This window comes from Argiope bruennichi, chromosome 10 (genome assembly GCF_947563725.1).
Source record: "Argiope bruennichi chromosome 10, qqArgBrue1.1, whole genome shotgun sequence".
Classification (NCBI taxonomy): Eukaryota; Metazoa; Arthropoda; class Arachnida; order Araneae; family Araneidae; genus Argiope; species Argiope bruennichi.
The window spans coordinates 58,217,048-58,238,453 of record NC_079160.1 but is presented as its reverse complement, the minus strand read 5'-3'; the positions used below and the strand labels follow the sequence as shown (position 1 = coordinate 58,238,453).

General features: G+C 28.4%; 1 protein-coding gene across 1 annotated transcript in view; it reads right to left on the bottom strand.

Annotated features, from left to right (window-relative positions):
• Positions 1 to 21,406, bottom strand: part of LOC129987994 (extracellular matrix organizing protein FRAS1-like) — a 71,700-nt gene that overhangs the window by 39,540 nt on the left and 10,754 nt on the right. The window contains exons 7-16 of the mRNA XM_056096059.1: positions 20,433 to 20,744; positions 17,498 to 17,802; positions 15,445 to 15,585; positions 12,895 to 13,134; positions 9,302 to 9,394; positions 6,400 to 6,550; positions 5,050 to 5,276; positions 4,815 to 4,895; positions 2,246 to 2,405; positions 1,952 to 2,032 (exon numbers count right to left, since the gene is read on the bottom strand). Of these exons, the coding sequence (XP_055952034.1) occupies positions 1,952 to 2,032; positions 2,246 to 2,405; positions 4,815 to 4,895; positions 5,050 to 5,276; positions 6,400 to 6,550; positions 9,302 to 9,394; positions 12,895 to 13,134; positions 15,445 to 15,585; positions 17,498 to 17,802; positions 20,433 to 20,744 (1,791 nt within the window). The remainder of the gene's footprint in view (positions 1 to 1,951; positions 2,033 to 2,245; positions 2,406 to 4,814; positions 4,896 to 5,049; positions 5,277 to 6,399; positions 6,551 to 9,301; positions 9,395 to 12,894; positions 13,135 to 15,444; positions 15,586 to 17,497; positions 17,803 to 20,432; positions 20,745 to 21,406) is intronic.

Below are 21,406 nucleotides of genomic sequence, written 5' to 3'. Positions count from 1 at the left end.
TAATTTGTGTACGACCCCTAAAACACGAACATCCGACTTGATTTTTCCCGTTTGCGAACTCATATCCAGGTATCGAAAGTGGTTTAAGTCAGCATTTATGCATTTTCATATATTTGAGAGATTTCATGATAAATTGCTGAAATTTTGTACATGACTTTATTAAAGGATGGGGCACATTTTACTCACTGTGAAATTTTTTTGTACGGGGTCCGTATAAAAATTTAAATTTCGTATTTCTTTAAGTTTAATCCCCTGAAAATTTTAATCGATTTAATAACATTTTGCACCTTTTTTTTTCGCAACTGTGTAATTTAAAGTATATGTCTATGATCAATATTTAAGGAATAAAAGCCGCGGTCAAGGTTTTTGAGACACCCTGTATAATAAAGCAGTAAAAATAAATATATAATGCTGCATTTGAAATAATGTGCAGATTATAAAATACTATTTTCAAAATAATTAACATGTTATTTTAAAATAATGTATCTTAAATACTTTGCTTAATGTATATTAAATACTAAATAAAATAATACTTTTTTTTTTCGTTTTATATTCATATCATCAGACAATTTTAAAGAAATTTTCCAATTTTTTCCAAAATCTATTTATTTTTAGATGCGAAAAAAGTTGATTCTGAGAAGAGTTTTTTGCCTGCATTTTTACTTTCTTGTAAAGGAAGTACTGACATCATTAAAAAATGGAGCTCGAGATTTCAACGAGGCAAACCTCCGAAAAACACATTTTTAGTATTATGTCTGTCTGTAGGCTTGCGAACATACGAACTAAGAAACATTTTTGAGCTACAGGGATGAAATTTGGTATATAGTCTATACAGCAATTTAATTTTAAAGAAGCCTCCCTTCAGAGCCTGGTTACGAAGTTAAACAATACAATAATTACAAAACGAAGAGATTTAGATAGGTAAAATTTGGTACAAAAATTTACTATCTAAAATTTAAATACTTATCAAATTTGGATCCAATTTCTTCAAGGACTTGACTGTTAGTCTAGTCTCACAAATATATAAATGCAATGATATATGAAATGTTATATGTGATTCTGGGATTACAATGGCAGTTTTGACCAAAATTTTGAGTTCGATCGGTTGGAAATAAATACTGTGTCTAAATTACCAATTCGATTTTCTGGTTTTATTAATTGCATGCGAAGAATTAATATCCAACACAATTGCCAAGGATCACAAGATGGGGGGGGGATGACACCTATATTAGAGAATATGCAAGAAAATTTCGGGGAGACCATTTCCGCTGTTTTATTTAATAGATCGATATTATTATTTTATTATTAAATTGTAGTTTTAGCTCAGTCTAAATGTTGATAATTCAAATGCAGATATATGTATGAAACGACGTATGTATGATGCATTGCGTATCATGACTGTTAATATTATTTGTTTCAATACTGTAATCCCCCCCCTAAAAAACCCTTGTAAGAATTAAATAAATATCCACAAGTATAACGATTTTCAAATGAGTAGGAAATAATAAAATTTATCGTTGTCGGTTCCAAATACTGATGTCATAATTTTAAAGGAAATTAATATTAACACTTACAAATAAAGCCCATTAATCTCATTAATAAAATTTAAAATTATCACTTATTATTTTACTACAGCCGGCGTCCTGGCATAAGGGTAGCGCATCCTCCCCGTGATCTAGGCGTCCCGGGTTCGAATCCCGGTTCGGACATGGTTGTTCTTCATCTGTGTTCTATCTGTGAGGTGTGTGAATGTGCCCCCCTGTAAAAAGGGGTTGTGAAAGCGAATGTGTGTGTGTCATCTTCATATGAGCTAGAAGTCAGACTTCTGCCCTCGGGTGCTCAGGGGTCTTTACCCTCAGAAGCTACTACTGCACCCCCTTTCCGAAGTAACGCGGACACGAAATCATCATCATCATTAATTTATTAAATTTTTATGTGCAAAACATCTTACCTTTTCGAGTTACTGGGAAATGAAAATAGTCTCCTGTTTCATTAACTCTGAAAATTCTTTCTGTAAAGCTTAAGACTGGTTCTGTAAGACAAGAATATTTTTGCAATATCAATATAATTAATGCAATATGAATATAATTATAATTCTTATGGACAAAAGAATGAGAATTAATCAAAGATGAATCGGATGTTCAAGTTAAAAAAATAGCATTCACAAAATCATTAAAACATATAAAATATTTCATTAAAGCAAAAACCTGATATTTTAAGCATATTAAAAAAAAAAAAAACTTACCATCCTCTTCATCGAAGAGAGAAACAGCAGCAACATGAGGATCTCCAAGTAAAGAAGTGGATTCTATAATTACATTATATTCTCGCTTGCCACTAAACTCTAAATCATCATGCAGTTTGAAAATGCAATATTTTGTTGTAGTATTACTAGTAAAGAGAATCTAAAGGGATGAAAAAGATATTCACAAATAAAAATTTGCTGCTATAATTCTATATTACATTATGTAAAAAATATCCACTGTAATCATGGCCTAAAGCTAATTTCTAAATCATTAGAGATTAGCATAAACATGCATTGAAAAAAAAAAGAAGCTTGAAATAACATTAATAATTATATTTTACTGGTTGGGTCAGTAAATATAATGTTAAAAATTATGTCACCGTATATAATAAAGATAATTTTTTTATAACTCCCAGGTCAAGCTAGAAGAATATGATTCTAATATGATCTTCCAACCAAATTTGTAATTTCTATCAAATTTTGAGCAAAAACCATTCACAATAAATATATATCTGGAAACTATTGAATACGCTAGCTACCAAACGTAAAAAGTTAAATGAAAAAAAAAAATGGTACACAGTTTTAACATCTAAAGAGTATATCAGTTTTAAATTTTGTACCAAATCTATCAAAGGGTTGACAGACCGTCGATCTAGGAAGTGGTATAGATGAATGAAATTTGGTATATCAAATTTTGGTTTCATTCGGAAAAAAAAACAAAAAAACAAGCAGACATCTAAAATTCATATTCTTCTTTTTACACTATACTATGAAAAACAAAATGCTCATGTGAGGGAAACTTAAAATAAAATCTGACCATTCGTGATTCGAGGGAAAATAAAAATCTGAGCATTTGTGGCATTCACGACTTTGCCTGAGGTCCATAACTTTTATGCAAGAGGAAAGGGATAGTACCTTCCTTAAGGAGTATTCAGAAAGTTTCAGGAAGACTATCCCCTTTAGTTTTTACTTATTTCCTTTACACTGAACAGTCCAGTTTATATGTTTGTTTTTTGTTTTTGTATCAGGGAATATATAAATTTCGTTTTTCTTAACTTTAATACAAGTAAATTAAGGAATCTGCTCCAAGATATATATACAAAATATATTACACACATATATATGTCATGACATCTCTTAATCTAATATAAATCCTATATTCTTTCCCAATTTTTATCTTAATTTAATCCATATGTACTTTATTCTAAAATGTTCGCTCATTTCTTGATCTATTTCCACTTTTTATTTAATTATTTTTAACACGCGTCTAGAAAACAGATAACTTCAGCATTTTTTCAAATTCCGAGCGAATTGATAAAAATACCCAGTGCTTGCAACATTCTTTTAAAAATACTTAAGATTTCCTTTCCTAAATCAACACAAGGAGAAAAAAAAATCCCTATCAAATTCTCATAGTAAAATCACTGAAGGAAAAAAATTTCTCTCTTATTTGCTCTTGTGTTGCGAGGTAGACTGATATATATATATCCTAATCTAAGTCTTACTTAATTTTGAAATTTTTATGTTAATTTAATCCATATTAACTACATTCTAAAATGTTTTTTTCTTATTTCCTGATCCAATTTTCCACTTTTTTATTTAATTATTTTCAACATGCGCTCAATAATAATGATTACTTCTGCATTTTCTCACGCTATGAGATTTTAATAGGGATTTCCTACACGTGTCGAATTCAGGCAAGGGAATCATAGGGATCTTTTAAAAGAATTTGTTTAGGTCAGCAATTTTTTATCTCTTCACTTGGAGCGTGGGAACCGCTGACGAAAACATTTTTACAGAGCTTTCTGTTGCATTTATTAATAGAAAAAGTGGAATAGGTTCAGGAAATAAGAAGTATTTTAGAATGAAGTTAATATATGCTGAATTGAGTTAAAAGTTAGGAAATTAAGTTTAAATTAGATTTTAAAATATCATTATATATATATATATATATATATATATATATATATATATATATATATATATATACAGTAGACTCCCGATTATCCGCGCCTGCCCCAATAAGTTTTTTTTTTTTTTTTTTTTTTTTGCTTCCAAGCAAAGAGAAAATGCTTTCAAAGCAAGAAGTAAACACAAATGACTGATTTCTTCAAAAAGGTGTAGTTTTACAGTTATGCTTTTGTAATTACATAATACATTATAGTATTAAAACAGTACATATGTATTCATTTTTCTGTGTATCCTTGACGCCTTTCGTAAGTACAAAGCACTTTTCTGTTTTCATTAACAAAATGCATTTTAGGTTAGTTTTGAGTGATATACTAAAATATTAAGCGTTAGTTAAACATTTCCTGCTGTTTATTTTGCGTTTTATTGTACATAAAACGATTTTTCAAAGTTGGAATAACTGTTTTCTATTTTGCTATACCCGTTTTTAGCTTTTATCGGATTATCCGCGAGTTTTGTTATCCGCGGCGACCACGCCACCCAATTCCGCGGATAATCGGGAGTGTACTGTATATATATATATATATGATATTTTAAAATCTGATTTATATATATATATATAATCAAAACCATTTAATTTATCATAAAAAGATTCACTCACTTCATTTGCTACAGGAACAAGTGCATTTTCTCTGGAGGCAGGAGGATTCAGTTCTAAAGCTTTGCAAGAAACAACAGAATCCTAAAATTTTAATAAAAATAATTAGGAAACTTTGTAAAAATCAAATTTTTATTAAAATTAACATAAAATTTAACAGCCAAATTAACTGGAAGTAATTGCAAAAATTATTCATTTTTATAAAACGAATTAAGCCACTACAGCATTTATTACTTACTTTTTCTAGATTCCCAGTTCGTAATATTGAAACTTCTAAGAATCCATCAGTTTCTGATACATTATAAAATGAAGCATTCAAGTTGAAACGAGACCATTCAATTTTAAATATGTTATTGAACATCTTATTTGGTTTGGTATCTTCAACTGAAAATATGAATTGGTCTTTTGTGGACACAAAATCGTCATTGTTTAATACATACTGCACATTTCCATCATTTATATCCCCTAAAAAACAAAAGAAATTATACATATGTTATCAGAAGTTTAGAAATAAATAAATATAATAGAAATTTCAATTTTTAAAGAAAATGTTGAAGATTTTTATAATAATAGATGCTGCAAATCAGAATTTTATAAACTAAGCAAATAATAGTTAGATATGCTTAAATTTTTTAACAGTTACAAGATAAAATATGCAATTGATGATGTTCATATTAAACAATATATATTTTAAACTTGAATTAGGTTTTCAATTAATTATAAAAGAATGTAGTTTTAATATTATTTATTCTTAATTTCAGGGCGTTAACAAGAGTTTAGAGGTTATGGGGCAATAGATAATAATGGACTCTTTATTATTTTCCCTAATCTTCGTCACTTTATTTAAAATTCTATTTGACAATTTTTTAAATTTAGCCTAGCTTCATATACATAAATTCTTTTTATAAATATCCCTTAGTTGCGCAATTTTATGCTATTTTTGATCCCCGTTTATCATCTTTATATATATATATATATATATATATATATATATATATATATATATATATATATATATATATATATATATATATATATAATTTCCGAAATTATTTGAGATAATATAGATTGTAATTGTAATATATGCAATAAAAGTGAAATGCGTACTCGTAAATTAGTTAACATATTTTATTTCATATTTGAAATCTAAGAAGCCATTTCTGCCTAATATCGTTTTGCATCGTATTTTTTCATCTAATATTCGCTGCCATCTGGTGGCAGTGTTAACAAAATCTGATAAGTCACCCAAGAATAGCAGAGATCACTTTCATTTAATTAGAACTAGTTATAATTTATCGTCTTGAAAATATAAATATTGTAGCTAGCGAAATTTTATTTTCATTTTTTTTATCAATAAAATATCTACTTTATATATAAAAAAAGAATCAATATTTTAATGTCCCTCAATCGGCTATCTCTGAATGCGGGACACTTGGGCACTTTTCGGTTCTTCAGCTGATAATTATGGCCCTAGTTAACATCTAGGGATAAATTTCGAAATATTAAAATCCCAATTTCTGACAAATGAGAAATATAAAAATGGATTTAAAAAACGCAATTTATTCAGAAGCAAGCAGAATCTTCTTACTTTGATTAAAATGTGATATTTTTTCCCCCGGTTTTGAGGAAAGTTGTAGAAATCCCAGATGTGGTTGCAACGTAATAGCATACACGATATTGCTATCATTTGTGTCTAAGTCTTCAACAAGCAGCATATCATTGGTTATAACACCCAGTCTCTGTAATGAAACGTGCATAAATCATTTAGTGATAATTTACAATGGAATTTTCAGAATCAGAAATAAATTAAGAAAAAGTACATAGAGAGCAACATGTTATTTTTATCTAGCATTTATTTTAGTAGCCGTGATTTGAAAATCTATACAGTACACTCCCGAGTATCCGGCCTAATGTGACGGACGGGCAGGCTGGATAACAAAAAAGCCGGACAGGCAGGAATTTTATGAATTCATTTCTTTGCCCACTAATACCAGAAGATAAAGTGTTTATAACAAAACTTGCTGTTTTGAAACTATTTTTCTCACTTATTATCGAGTACTAAGCCCTCCATTTATCTCAAGCCACGTAGAACGTGAACGTGGCAGCGGCCCGGTGAATTACTGAAGCAGTTGCCAATAACGTGTCGAATTAAAGTAGAAGGTTCTGTACTGGTAGTTTATATATGTTTGTATACTGCGCTGCATGTTCCAAGTATTTATAAGAGAAACAGTAAGTTAAAGGATATAAACTGTTCACATTTTAACATAAATTCTGTAATTCCTAACATAAATATAATACGCAATTTCCCCCCTCCCCTATTTTACCCATTTTGGAAGCTTTACTGTGATACTCTTAAAAAAACATTCATCATACCCCAAGAACAATTTACGAATACTGTACATACTGTGCAGTTATAATCAGGAACAGCGGCAGCAATGGAGGTCCGTTATACACAAGAAACAGTGAACAACGAGCAGAACGCTGCTCTTTTTCTGTCACAACTTGTATTTTGCACACGACGCCTAGGATGACCGCAGCAGACACCTGCTTCTAATACTGTGGCAATGTTGCCAATACAGTGTCTTGTCTTCTTCATTTAATTACGTTATTAAAAAAAAAATTAGGCCTGATAGTCGCGAACCGGATACTCGAGAGTGTACTGTACATCCATTTTTAAAAAAATAAAGATTGGGTACAAAAGTACAAAAACTTTTCAAATGAAGAAAGAAAATGTATAGTACTTCCTAAAATAAAGATATCACTTTCATAAAAGTCAAGAAATCTAACTCATTATAAGGTTACACGCTGTCTAGAATTATGTTCAGCAAAATTTTAAACGCATTCTAATGAATATAACAGAAAACGTTTTGTAGGATGAAAAAGCAAAGAGCTATTTGTCTTGAAAATTGAACTGATTAAGTTGATGAGAATTTCCATGTTAGATAAAAAAAATATTATATAATAATATAGATATTAAATATCAAAACTACTTAGGAAGAACGGGATAAATGACATCAGAATTTATATAACCAATTGAGTTGCAATCCTGGCTATAAAAATTAGTATATCACACATAAGCCGAGTTAGTTGAAATTTTAAAATAAAAACTCTTACCCATATCTATTTTATACAATGCAATGTTTTTATATTATATTCGTTATTTTATATTATATTTAATGAAAATGAACACTGCATAATATAAAATAATAACGAATATAACTATGGATAAGTGGCGCAATTAAAAGACCAGTTTACAATGTTTACATCTTTTTTTAATATTTAAAAAACCCATAATATAACGACTCAACTGATTTGAAAGTTTTTATAAGTGGAAGTATATGTCTACAACTGACGGTTGTAGGAATAAAGGTTCGGTAAAAATAACACAATGGACCCCATGTAATGTCAAATCCATCTGGATTTTATTTATAATTTCATTCCTTGAAAAGTTACATTGATTTTTATATTTGCTTAATACAAGTTTTAATGCTATTTTACATTCTTTAAGTGTTATTTTCTTGGATTTTAAATTTCGGTTCAATTTTCTCACGCAGAGCTTCATAAATTAAAATTTAGAGCTTATCTTTTGTTCAAATTTAGTAGAATTGTTTTTCAATATGTTCTGCAGCTCCTGATTTACACAATAAGCAATCTATCAATTTAGAATTGTTTTATAGTTGTTCTAATGCTTCTCTAAGTGAAAAAAAAAAAAAAAAGGAAATTTTTTTTATTTATCAATCGAAACTAAAATTTAAAGATTAGATAGAAATAAAGACTTTTTTTGATTCAGAAACTAGATAATATAGTTTTTAAGCTACCTGGAAGATTTTGAACAAATTGTTTGACAAACCTTTTAATAAGGCTTTTGTTTTATATCTCTTTTTAGCCGAAAAAAATCCCATTTTTTTCCAATTCTTAAAAAATGAGTATATATTAATTTTATTTAATGAATATATATTAATTTCATAAATATTTTTCAATCTATTTTATGCAAAAAACTCAAAAACATATATATTTTTCAGCATTTTTTAAAAATTCGTCAAAAATGTAGTCACATTTCTTCTATTAAAAATACTCAAACAATAAAAAAAGAAAATTTAAAAATGACAGTAAATTCTTCTTCTTCCATAGTTATTTTTCCTTAATTGAGTTCAATCAATGATTTTAGCTCTTTTTTTCTTTCTTTCATGAAAAATTTAAATTACAAAGAACGGGTTCTGAGGCAAATATCACAATGTCACCGAAATTGAATTCAATTGTATTAGAAAAATAACATCTATAAAAGAAAGACATACGATAAATTGCCAATGATGAAAACGGACTAGCAAAAACTACTAACAAAATTATTTTAAACGTAATTCGGCATCGACCTCGACAGCCACCCCAGTAGCATAATGGTCATTGTCTTCAAAGATTACAAGCACTATCTCAAATGGGCGCACATAAAAAGACAATCTAAAATTGGGGTTTTCAATTTTATGAAAACTTACCTTATTTTCATGTAGTATCAATTCATTGATTCCTTCATTTTTTATAAGTTTTGGAAACTCATCATCAATCGGTGTGATTTTGATGGAAAATACCTGAATAAAAATTATGTATTTACAAAATGTAAACATAAATATTCTTAAGAGACATATAAAGATTTGAAATAATTTTCTTAAATTTATAATACATAATATATATACAAATATAAATATAGATAAAAGAATTAGATTATAATATTCTCTCTCTCTCGGAAACAAAAAAGTTTTATGTTTAACAAAACAAAACAAAAGTCATTTGTTAATCTCAAGTAATAATAAAATAGAATTTTGTATATATAATGTGTAAAGAATATTGATTATAATCTTAATTAAAAATTGAGTCGAAATTTTGGAGTTTCTTCGTAGTAACGCTCAAACACAATATTGTAAAAAAACAGATTTCTATAATGTTTTGAAACTTTAGAAAAAAAAAAAAAAAATGGGATTTCAAATAATATCAACGTAGCTGGATGGAAGTTTATCTTAACTTTTGAACAACTTTGTAAAATATTTTTTGTATTGTTTAAAAAGATAATTTCATCCCAGCATGAAATTTAATTGTTTTCATTACTTTGTCAAATCATTAACCTCGCGTTAACTAAGGAAAAAAACATTATGTTAATTATCTACACATGAGATATCAGAAATGAAATAACATTGCTGCAAAAGATAATTTGTAATTTGAAATAGATTATAAAAACACTTAAGTTTTTAATGGCACTGCGATGTAACGGAACTCGATTTCAGGTTCGTGTACACAAACAGAGCAGGTGTAAGGCAACTGAAATAATAAGTTTCGATTGTCTCTTACAATTTGACAGTGAAACATACTTTGTCGAGAAAAGCATGAACATGAAGTAATGCATAAGAGATTTAATTAAAATCAATCACAACCAATTCCCGAAGAACCAGCTGGTAGCCAAATGTGGCTAGAACAAAATAACATATCATCCAATAGTCAAAAATATTCATCATTTTTTATAGAAGTAATAATAACTTATCAGAAAAGAACTTAAGAACTTACTCAATATTGTTTGCCATGCACAATACAAATTATGACAGCAACTCAAGAATCTTTATAAGCTTTTATTATAGGAATATATGCAACAAGAGCACACAAAGTAACAGAGAAGCACAGTAGGTAAGAAGAAAACAACTAAAATTTATGAAAAAAGCAATTAGTGTTATTCTATGAGCAATCAGCAAGCATAAAAGAACATTAGACAATGCATCATAACAGCCTCAAATTTTTTTAAAAAAAAACAACGCTTATTTGCTGGCATTCTATTTATAGATTACATATGACATACAAGATTTAATTCATGTAAAATTGTCTTCAGAGCAGATTGTTAGATCTATAGCTACAAAATTTGGCAAATGGTACCTAAAATGATGGGTGTTTACTAAAAAACTTATCATTTTTTTTTTCAAAATGTTTGTAAGTTTTTAACTATAACTTAATCAAAATTGTAAAAAGTTTTTTTCAATAACTTCAGAATATATTATTGCACAAAATCCACTTTTATACCATTCTAAAATTTAAAAAAATAAATAAATAAAAACTTATCAGTTAAATTACTTTGCTTTTGTGTGTGTGTATATATATATATATATATATATATATATACAGGGTGTTTATTTAGTCCCGGACCCATTTTGATGCTTAATAACTCATAAAATAATAAAGATAGATTAAAATTAATAACATAAATGGTTAAATAGACTCAAAAAGTTTCATGACCCTTGTCAATGAACTTTCACGTGTGCCCCCTTCGTCGCACGGATAATATCAAGTCGATAGTCAATTTCACACCAGGTAGCGGCAAGCATGTCGGCATCCACAGAGCCTATTGCGGTTGTAATTCTGGCTTTTAGGTCATCAATGTTCGACACTCTCCTCCTGAAAACGTTGGAGGATCTTTTTGGTAAATTCTGAAATTTCTCTGTGCTTGCACTATCGATTTCGTTTCTATGAACCACCATAAAATCTGTGCTTTCTCTTGTGGTGTATGCATTCTCATTAATATCCGCTCGAATAAAACATCACATACAAAAGTACTGCATAGAACAAACACATCAAAAGTAAACATAACATAGCAATAGTTGCCAAAAACAAAAGAGAGAAAAATGCAATTAATAAGCAGACGATATTTAGAAAAGTACAGATATTTAGACTGGAAAATGAAATTATTTGAAATTAACCACACGCGCAGACGATATTTACAAAAGTAAAAATATTCAAACCTGAAAAGGAAAATATATGAGTTATTTTATCGATAAATGCCATAAGTTTGTTTATATCTTCATTATTTTATGAGTTATTAAACATCAAAATGGGTCCGAGACTTTATAAACACCCTGTATATACTAGACAAATAATTCAAATTTCTTAAAAAAAATTTGAAATTCCCTAAGTGTATTGGTAAAAAAAGGGACGAATTAAAATTTTTTTTAATAGATACCATATTTTTCTCTCTCAGTCAAAATAAATACATTGTAGTTGAGACAGATCATTAACAGAAAATCCATTGTGCTGCAATGCATGAGCTGAAATGCATTATATGCTCATGAGCTGAAATGCATTATATGTTCAAACAATAGGAGTGCTCTTTTTTAAAAAACTCTTTTGAATGTTTATACAAACTGATGTTTAACTTTATATAATGAAAATAATCAGGCATTTTGAAATTCTTCTAGTTATCCAATTCGAAATTCAAATTTAAGGTTTCAATGTCAAGACTACACATTAAACATTTATAAACAGCCTTTTCAAATGATGAGTATAGTAAGCAATTAGAGGTAGCTTTAATTCCAGAATAAAGATCATATGCTAAAATTGGTTCATTTAGCTGGTTACGAATATGATAGTATTCATACGCGAATAAATATTTAGATTGGTAAACAGTCAATCTTCCTACAGATTTGATCCGAAATTACTTGTTGCGTTTTTGAGTCTCTCTCTCTCTCTGTGTGTGTGTGTGTGAAAAATTATACTACTTTAAAACTTTTGGTATATTAAATATTTGTTTAATTAATAATCAGGGGGACAAAAATAACCTTTGACAAAAACATGTCATGCAATCAGGGATAAGTTATTAAATTATTTCTGACTGCAGAATTTTATCTCTGTTAATGTAAATAAGATATAATATTTTTTGTCTTAACATTAAATAATAAGTTTGTAATAATATTGATTTTACATTATTTAACCTTGAATCAAGAGTTTCAAAATGTAATAATATACTTCTGATACAAAAATGAATCTGCACCTTTAAAGAATGTTTTCCAATGAATTCTTGTATGGATGATTATGGGTTATTTTTAGACAATTTGGGATTAAACAAGAAATACCATTTTATCACTTTGATCATTTGATAGGCTTTGACTTTCCAACCACTTTACATATGAACCATTTAATTAAATACAACTTATTTATGTTAAAAAAATGAATGCTAAGCAGCTTTTTTAAAAATAAAGATTTGAAATGAATTCATTTTCAATTTCTTTGTCATAATTAAATCAAATGTATTAAAAAAACAATATGTACAAATACTTACAATGGGATTCTTTGATGTAATATTTTTCTGATTGTTACTGATAAAAATATATTCCTTATTGATTCCATCAGAAACGATCAAAGTAAAATTATCATTCACACTTTCAGAACCATCATGTGAATAACTTATATGACCATGTTTAATGTCATTCAAAGAAAAGACTTGAATCACTGAGTTATTTGCATTTTCTAGAACACCATGCTGTGGTGGTTTGAGTACTTTAATTATAACATCTTGATCCTAAAAGATGGAAAAAAAAAAAAAAAAAAAAAAAAAACAATACAGAGTATTAATAATTACAGAATAATACAGACAAAAATGAAACAGTTTGGATACTACATATATTTACTCTTAAAATTTTCATTTAACTCCAATTTTATTTTAAACTCTCAATAATGAATTTTAAAATTATGGCCAATCAAAAGAATAATTTATAGTCACATAATCAATAGAATATTTTAATTGAAGAATAATTTACTGTAAAAATTTAAAAGTGAAAATATATTATTTTCCATTATATTTTTTAATAATTTTATGCTTTAAATTTTAATTTAGCAATCATTATGGAAAAATAGACATTTGTATATTTAAATCCACTAAATGATTAATTATTCATAAATACAAATATTACGAATAGGGATTGCAATACCGGACCAAAATTTCAATACCGGCATTCGGTATTTTTTAGATCTTAATACCGGGATACCGGTTTTAATACCGGTATTAGAAATTTTAGAAAAAGAAAGAAAACACGGGTGTTTTTTTGTTTTATTTTGCAGTTTTATAAGAGAGTGTAAAAATCACAAAAAGTAGTATGTAACTTATAAATTATAACAGTATATAAAGAATCACAAAAAAGTAAAGGAACAACTTATTTATTTAAATCACAAAAAAAGTGTAAATATCACTATTCAGTCTGTGGTGCTATTACAAATTTTTGAAATGTGTTCTTAAAAAACGTAATGTATCAATTATACTGTCTTTAAGCTTGAAAAGTAATTTTGTGTGAAAATCACCAGCTGTCGAAAACGCTCTTTCGGCATCTACGCTAGTTGGTGGTACTGTTAGCAATGTGCGATATACTTTTTCCAAGTAGTTACCTCTAAATCCCTCATCTTCAAATAGATCAATTTCTTGTCGGATGGTTTTGGATATAGTTGTTTTCTGTATTGTATTTTGGTTCGTTGAATTTTTTTTAATTTTATTTATCGCTATATCTAATTTTTGTTCAAGAGACAATTCCTTTTCACTATCGACATTAGTGCCATCATAATCTTCAAGAACTGAACCGAATTCTTCTTAATGTGGATAGGTTTGTGGGTAAAAAATGTTAAGAAAATTTACTATAAACTTAATCAGATTTGAATATTATTTTATTTTCTTCTTTTTCATTTTTATTTTCAAAATCATTATAATTATGTAAATACCATAAGACATTTTCTATTTCGGTATGCCTTTCTTCTGTGCGATTTTTCATTGTAATATATAATTCTTCAGATAGTGATGTGTGCTGTTCTTTCATGACTGCAACATGAAATTTATTGTTGCATTAGCTGCTAATAAATTAAAATCTCTCCGACATAATACCTTTGTAGTCAGATTTATTGGAAGTAGAGCAGATATAGCTTTGGATATTAAGTCCAATTCCCTATCTGAAAAATTAATTTACAGGTTTAAGTCGATTATTGATTTATGGATTTGATTTCTAAATTTCAATAATCGTTCCATCATTAGGAGTAAACTGTTCCAACATGTCTTAGAATCTATTATTAACATATATTCTGTTTTATTTTCAGTTAGTACATATTTTTGTAATATTGCATTTTTTGTAGGGGAAAGTTTAAATATCTTAACAATTTTTCGAATTTTATAAATTATAGGAAGCAATTCTTGATGGGTTAATATTTCATCCTCATTAGCAATATCTTCTTCAACAATTACATTGTCATTATCTTCATTGTCAATATCACTCTCACTCTTACTCTGTTCAATGTCGGAATCCGAAGTTTCTATATCCACAGTATTTGGATTCTTCTATTCTTAAATTTTTTGGTATAATACATCTATTATTCCTGATTGAATTCCATGAGCATAGCACCAATCAACGATTTGCACCAATCAACTTTCCAACTTTTTTCATAACTGTTGCTCCATTAGTCGTTATGGATACAATATCTTTTTTCAGGGATAATCCATGTTTCGCTAATTCAGATTTAAGTAATTAATTAAGCGATTAATTAGCTAATTAATTTCGCACGTTAGGGAGACATAAAAACAAAAACGTATACTATTTTGCTATGTTCGCGATCCCGGAACATATAGTGGAGACAATTTTAAAAATTTCTAGTAAATACCGAAAAACCGGTATTTAAACTTGTGAATACCGGTATTACAAAATTGTAAAATGGCTCAAAATACCGGTATTCGGTATCCCGGTATACCGGTATTGCAATCCCTAATTACGAACAATTTAATTACATTTTAACCGATTTAGTGATATTTTACATTATAAAAATAATAAAGCATTTGAAAGCCTCAATCTATTCCTACCTGTGTATCTTTATCAAAAATGTCAATTTCAAATTCAGTAATCACTTTTTCTTCACCTTCTTTGATTTTCAAAGGACTCAACTTTACTATTGGCAAGGAATCATACACAGAAGAAATATTTATGTAAAATGTTTGTAAGACCTGTCAAAATCAATTATTAGAAATAATTAGGAAATTTAAAAGAAAATTAGACAATGAAATGTTATATATTTTTGTAATGTTCATCGAAGTCAATAATACTAATTATAAAACAAGGGAAAAAAGTGCTTAAATTTTAACCTAACTTGATAGTGCTTAAATAGAGTGCTTGTTTTATAAAAGACATACAGATGATTTTAAAAAGGATACAAATCCCAAAATAAATGCCAAAGATCTAATTTTTATAAATAATATAGATTTGAATAAGCAAAGATATGATTAAGCAAAAAATGTAACAAGTATTTTGTAGTAAAAAAAGTATTTGTAAAGACCTGAATTCAAATATGATTTTAAAAATAACTAAATAATCTCCATAATAAAGACAGTTTGACAGTTTAAAGACTTTCGATTTAAAACATTTTCAATTAATTTTAAACACAATAAAAATAAGCTTAACCCCTTTACATACCAACTTATTTAACTTCCTATTAAGATGATACATTCTATCTTCGACATTTATTGTTATTTTAATTTCTAGAAGATCTTTCTTTGATCGATTTTTAGTACATATAATTCAGGACAATTGTTAAGCTTTTTCCCCCAAAAAAAATTCAAGAAAAAATTAATATATGTATATATTAATTAAATTTTACTTCGATTTTAGATTTTTTTAAAGATGATTTTTATATAAATAGTCTACACAGACAACTATTATTATTTATACTTAATTAATTATAATAATTAAAGTAAAAAGATTTAGACGAAAAATGAAATTTCAAATTGAATAATTTTTTTAATATTTTGATTGAGAATTATATTAATTAAATGGAAATAAATTTATAATGAATTCACAACGTGTTATAATTAGAATGACATTTTTTAAAATTTCATATTATACACATAAATGAAATAAAAACAACATTTTAAAGTTATATCCAGCATACAAGAAAAATTTGTGAATAATTCACCTATCTATATGTTCTATTCTGCTTATAGCAGACGCACACATTTAATTAAATAATAAAATATAAATGCGTTATCTTATTTCAGCATAACATATTGTTACGAATCTGTAATGTTGCTTCTCAGTACAACTAGTTCTATCGCAGGAAAAGACCATTTCACAATCAGCTTTATTGGATGCTGATCGGATGTCGGATGAGTGACCCACTGGCTTGGCGACGGATTAGTGATACAAAATGGATGATACTAGAATCTTCAAGAATGTTGGTGATAGAACCAATAGGAACAGAGCTATACTTGATTGTTGGAAAACCTTCTCTGCCCTCCTCCGGAAACTTTAAAAGGCGGGCAGTCCAAGCCGAAGGGAGAAGTCGTTTATTAGTATAGAGAGTAAATGGCGGATCAGTTGGATTATTCCAACGAAGTGCAGATGTTGTGTGGATCTCAAGCGTTTGCTGAATTGAGCACTGAGCCGAATCTTGGAGTTTATTGTAGAAGCAGCATTGAGTCGTGTGTGGAGTAGCCAGTCGTATAGTTGTGAGTCGGCAGTTGGATATAGATGAAGCGAGGAGACAGTGGAGAATCGCAGGCGTTTGGAGAGACCTTAGAGAATAGCTACATAGATTCCCTCCTACTGCTGGCCACTATGTGTGCTGAGGTTTTATTAGCTATCGATTACTACTTGTGGGCTGCTATTTGTTCTATGTGTGCTGCTGTGGGTTACTTGTGTACGTCTCGGCCTTTGTTTTATCGTTTATGTATTCGTATCTCTGTATTAATAAACGTCGTTAATTCATATTGAGGCCTGTTGATTGTTTTACACCATACACCCACTACATACGAACCCGTGGACTTTACGGACTTCAGTAACAATATTTTTCTGCTGTGATCCTAACAGAAAATACATTATAAAAATTTTCTCCGTAAACATATTTAAAAAAATTATACTTACAGAATTTCTTCCATCTGAGACATTGAAGGTGAAGCTATCTAATGAATTTGAAGTCAGAGATGAATGTGTGTAACAGACTTCTCCAGCTTTTAAATCAGACATAAGAAAAGTATTTAAAGGTTGTATTCTCTTATGCTTATGTTCTAAGTAACCAAGTGAAGGTGGCAACACAATTGAGAAGACTAAATCTAAAGTTTTCTGATGTTCATCAACTGCAGCTAGCATTTCAGCATTAATGCATCCTTGCCCTTTTTCATTCACTTTTAAACCAGAGTTTCGTGTAATAATTGGAGGAAAAATGTCCTCTGTAGAAAGAAAGATCAATTTCGCATTAGAACAAAAGTAAAAAAGAAGAGAGGAAAATATAAATTATATTTGAGTGCTGTTTAGATCATATTAATAAACACTAATAACCTAATCTATACTTATTTATAAAGCTCAATGTGTGAGTGTATGTGTGTGTCTTGGCGCTCTACAGAAAAGACCATTTGACCTACAGCTACCAAATTTGGTACATGTATACCTTGGAGGTCGGAAATGTGCACCTAGGGTCCCTTTATTGAATTTTTAATTAGAATCTAAATTATTAATTAAAAACTAACTTTCCCGCAAAAAAAATAAATAAAAAAATCTTTTTATTTTCCCCATCGCCAAATGAGTAAGGGTTCAGTTTTTTTTTCTCAACAGTAATCAGGCTAGGTTTAAGATTTTTCGGCCGATTATTTCAAACGATTCTGTTTATTTTCTTAATGTTTGATGAATTTAAAATTAAACATTGTTAATGAATCGATCTTTCAGATTCATTCTGAAGTACTTTTGAATTAAAATAAAACAGAATAAAGGAAATCAAAAATTTCTAATCTGCATAGCGGTACCCCAACTGGCGTAGAAAAACTCACGCATTTCCGTTACCGTAACTGGCGTTGAAAATTCACGCATGCGCATTGTGTTCTGATTGTTGACATGACAACCATTATCAACGGATGATTTAAATTATTTTTAGATTAGTTGCATGCTTTTGTAATTAAAGTGTATTTATGTTAATTATATATTTTTTGTATATGCTTATAGTTTTAAGTCCATCGTTTTTTAAGTAGTTTTTTTTAACCTGTTTTCAACCGATTATTTTAAACGATTCGTTTTATTTTCTTAGTGTTTGATGAATTTAAAATTAAACATTGTTAATAAATCGATCTGGTCATGATGAATCTGAGAAAATTTTGTTGACAAATTCTTGAAATATTGCATAAGTTAAGAAAGATATTCTTTAGTGCCCATAAAGTTTAAACGCCCAGTGACTGTTTTCAGTAATCATATTACAAAAAAATACTTTGTTTCAGTAAAAAATATTATTATATTAATTGCAGATTAATCCTTTCCACTTTAATTAAAATATAAATTCTACGGGAGCTAACAGAAAATGAGAGAGATACATATTACGTTATGACTGAAGGCCTTTATAATATTATGAGTGAATTATATGACTATAAAAATTTGAAGTTTTAAAATATTTTGATGAAGAAGCTATTAAAGTAGGAATTGCATAAAATATTTAATTATTAAAATTTTAACAAACATTAAGATTGGCGAACCGGCTGGTCGTCAAAGGCGGCTAGTTTACAAATAAAACAACACATGCTCGAAAATGGAGGTATCTGCTTAACAACTATTGTTAAAATTTGCTTCTTTAACTTCTAATGAAATCAATTTAATTAACCATTAGATAAAATATGTTTTGATTAATGACTTCCATATTATAAAAAATAATTTTCTTAAAAAATTCTCATTAAAGTAAAGTTGTCAATTAAATTTTAATAATATACATTATATTTAAAATGATAATATTGCTTGCATTTATATTGCTAATTTATGCAATATAAATATAATTGAAATTGAATTGAAATTTTCCATTTAATATTCGAGCAATCATAATTTTAAAAAAATGTAATTAGAAATCTTAATGAAGTTGCTGAATGTTACTTTATCAATGAAATGTTAAAAAAACAAAATGAAATAAAATTCGTAAAAGTTAATTATAAAAAATTTAAGATTACTAAAGTAATTTATTTTTAGAATTTAAATTCTTACATTTACAAAAAATTTGCATTCTAATTTATAATCAAAATAAATTCCTAAAAAGATGTTTGTCTCTTGCCACAATTTTCTTAGGACCCTCTATTGACTATATAACTTGAAAAAAAATAATTCTGGATTGGAAAATATGTTAGCATAGGGGTACGCATATTATTGATAAATAGCATAACTGTATGCATAAAAAAGGTGATGGTAGTGGTCTGGGGGCTACGAGAAAGGAAAATTCTATATATAATTTAGTTTAGTTATATTAACGTCCCATTTTAAAGCAACACTAGGGCTATTTCGGGACGGACCTCGTCATTTTGAACCGCGGTCAGAAAACGAGGACGACACCTGAGCTGGAATCTCCCCTCTCCAAATTTCTACGCTATACCAGCAGGAAAGCATTTGACCCCTACGGATTTAACGTTCACCAGACCCGTTTACAAGACGGTTCTTCAGCGGAATTGGATATCGAACCTAGAACTCTACCGCTCTGAGGCCGAATCCGTACCACCAAGCAACTGCGACTCCGGATAATTCTGGATTTCTAGGGAAAAAATTCTGTTTTTAACAAAATCGTGCATGAAGCTGAAAATCTGAAAAATTATAAAGGCAGAAAACGACGTACAACCGAATACTCATCGTATAAACGAATTATTTTATCTTTATAATGGTGGCAAATGAATCGGAACTGTGATAAAACGACGTATAAATGAGAAATGCGCAATTCTTTACTGTAATACATCTGTTCCTTTCAAATCTTAAATTTATAACTTTGATAAGATCGTTATGCATCTCTTTATGTAATTAAATACATCTAACATAGAGAGGAAAGAAAGACAAAATTAAAACTTACCCGAAATAGTGATGAAAAATGTTTGATCTATAAGAGTATTATTTGCTGGATCTTTAATATTAAATTTGAAATAATGCGTTCCGGTCGGATTGTTAATGTTGTGCTGATATTTGAGATACTGACGGTCAATATCTTCTTGAATAAAACTGTTAAAACCCGAGGTATCAGGAGAGAGAGTCTTGAACTGCCCATTACGAAATAAAAGAAGTTGGCCTGATGTAGGAGTAGAAATGATTGAATACGTTAGCAAGTTATCTGGGCTGTCAGAATCGGAAGCACGTAAAATCTCGTTGGTAATTACACTTGAGTTTCCTGAAAAATAAACAATTTTGAAATTAGGACAAACAACATGCATATTATGAAATTTTTATTAAATTAATAAAATCAATTTAAAATTTCAGGAGTTTTATATATTTATATCTATAATAGACTGAATTTTGAATGCATTGAATAAAACGGATTCTGATACAAAACGAGCTCTGTATTAAAAGTTTGGGTTGAAAATGAATTATTTTTTAGGTGAGGGGATTAGGAACATAATTCTCTTCAAGGTAGGCTCTATGTAATTCCACACTTAGCTTGTCGATCCTTCCATTGCTGAAAACATTTCACTACCTTGGAATCACTACTGTGATTGGGGCAATTCGTCAGATATATTTTTGGCAAATCTCTTAAAGATGGTCATTAAAAATAATAAAAAGAATTATAACTCTTTTTAAATGATTGACATATGTAAAAGCTTTACGTACTTCCTTTAACTAATTTTTATTGACTCTTCTTTTCAATTCCTACTATTAGTTCATACTCTCCCTATATATATATCTTATTCAAATTTAGAATCGTTAATAAAATACTTTTTATTCATCCACTCAAGTTCAAATACATTTTTTTAAAATTTACAGTGGATGACACGATGCTAATACAGTTTTTTTCAAATATTAATTAATTAATTAAATCTGTCTAATAATTTCTAT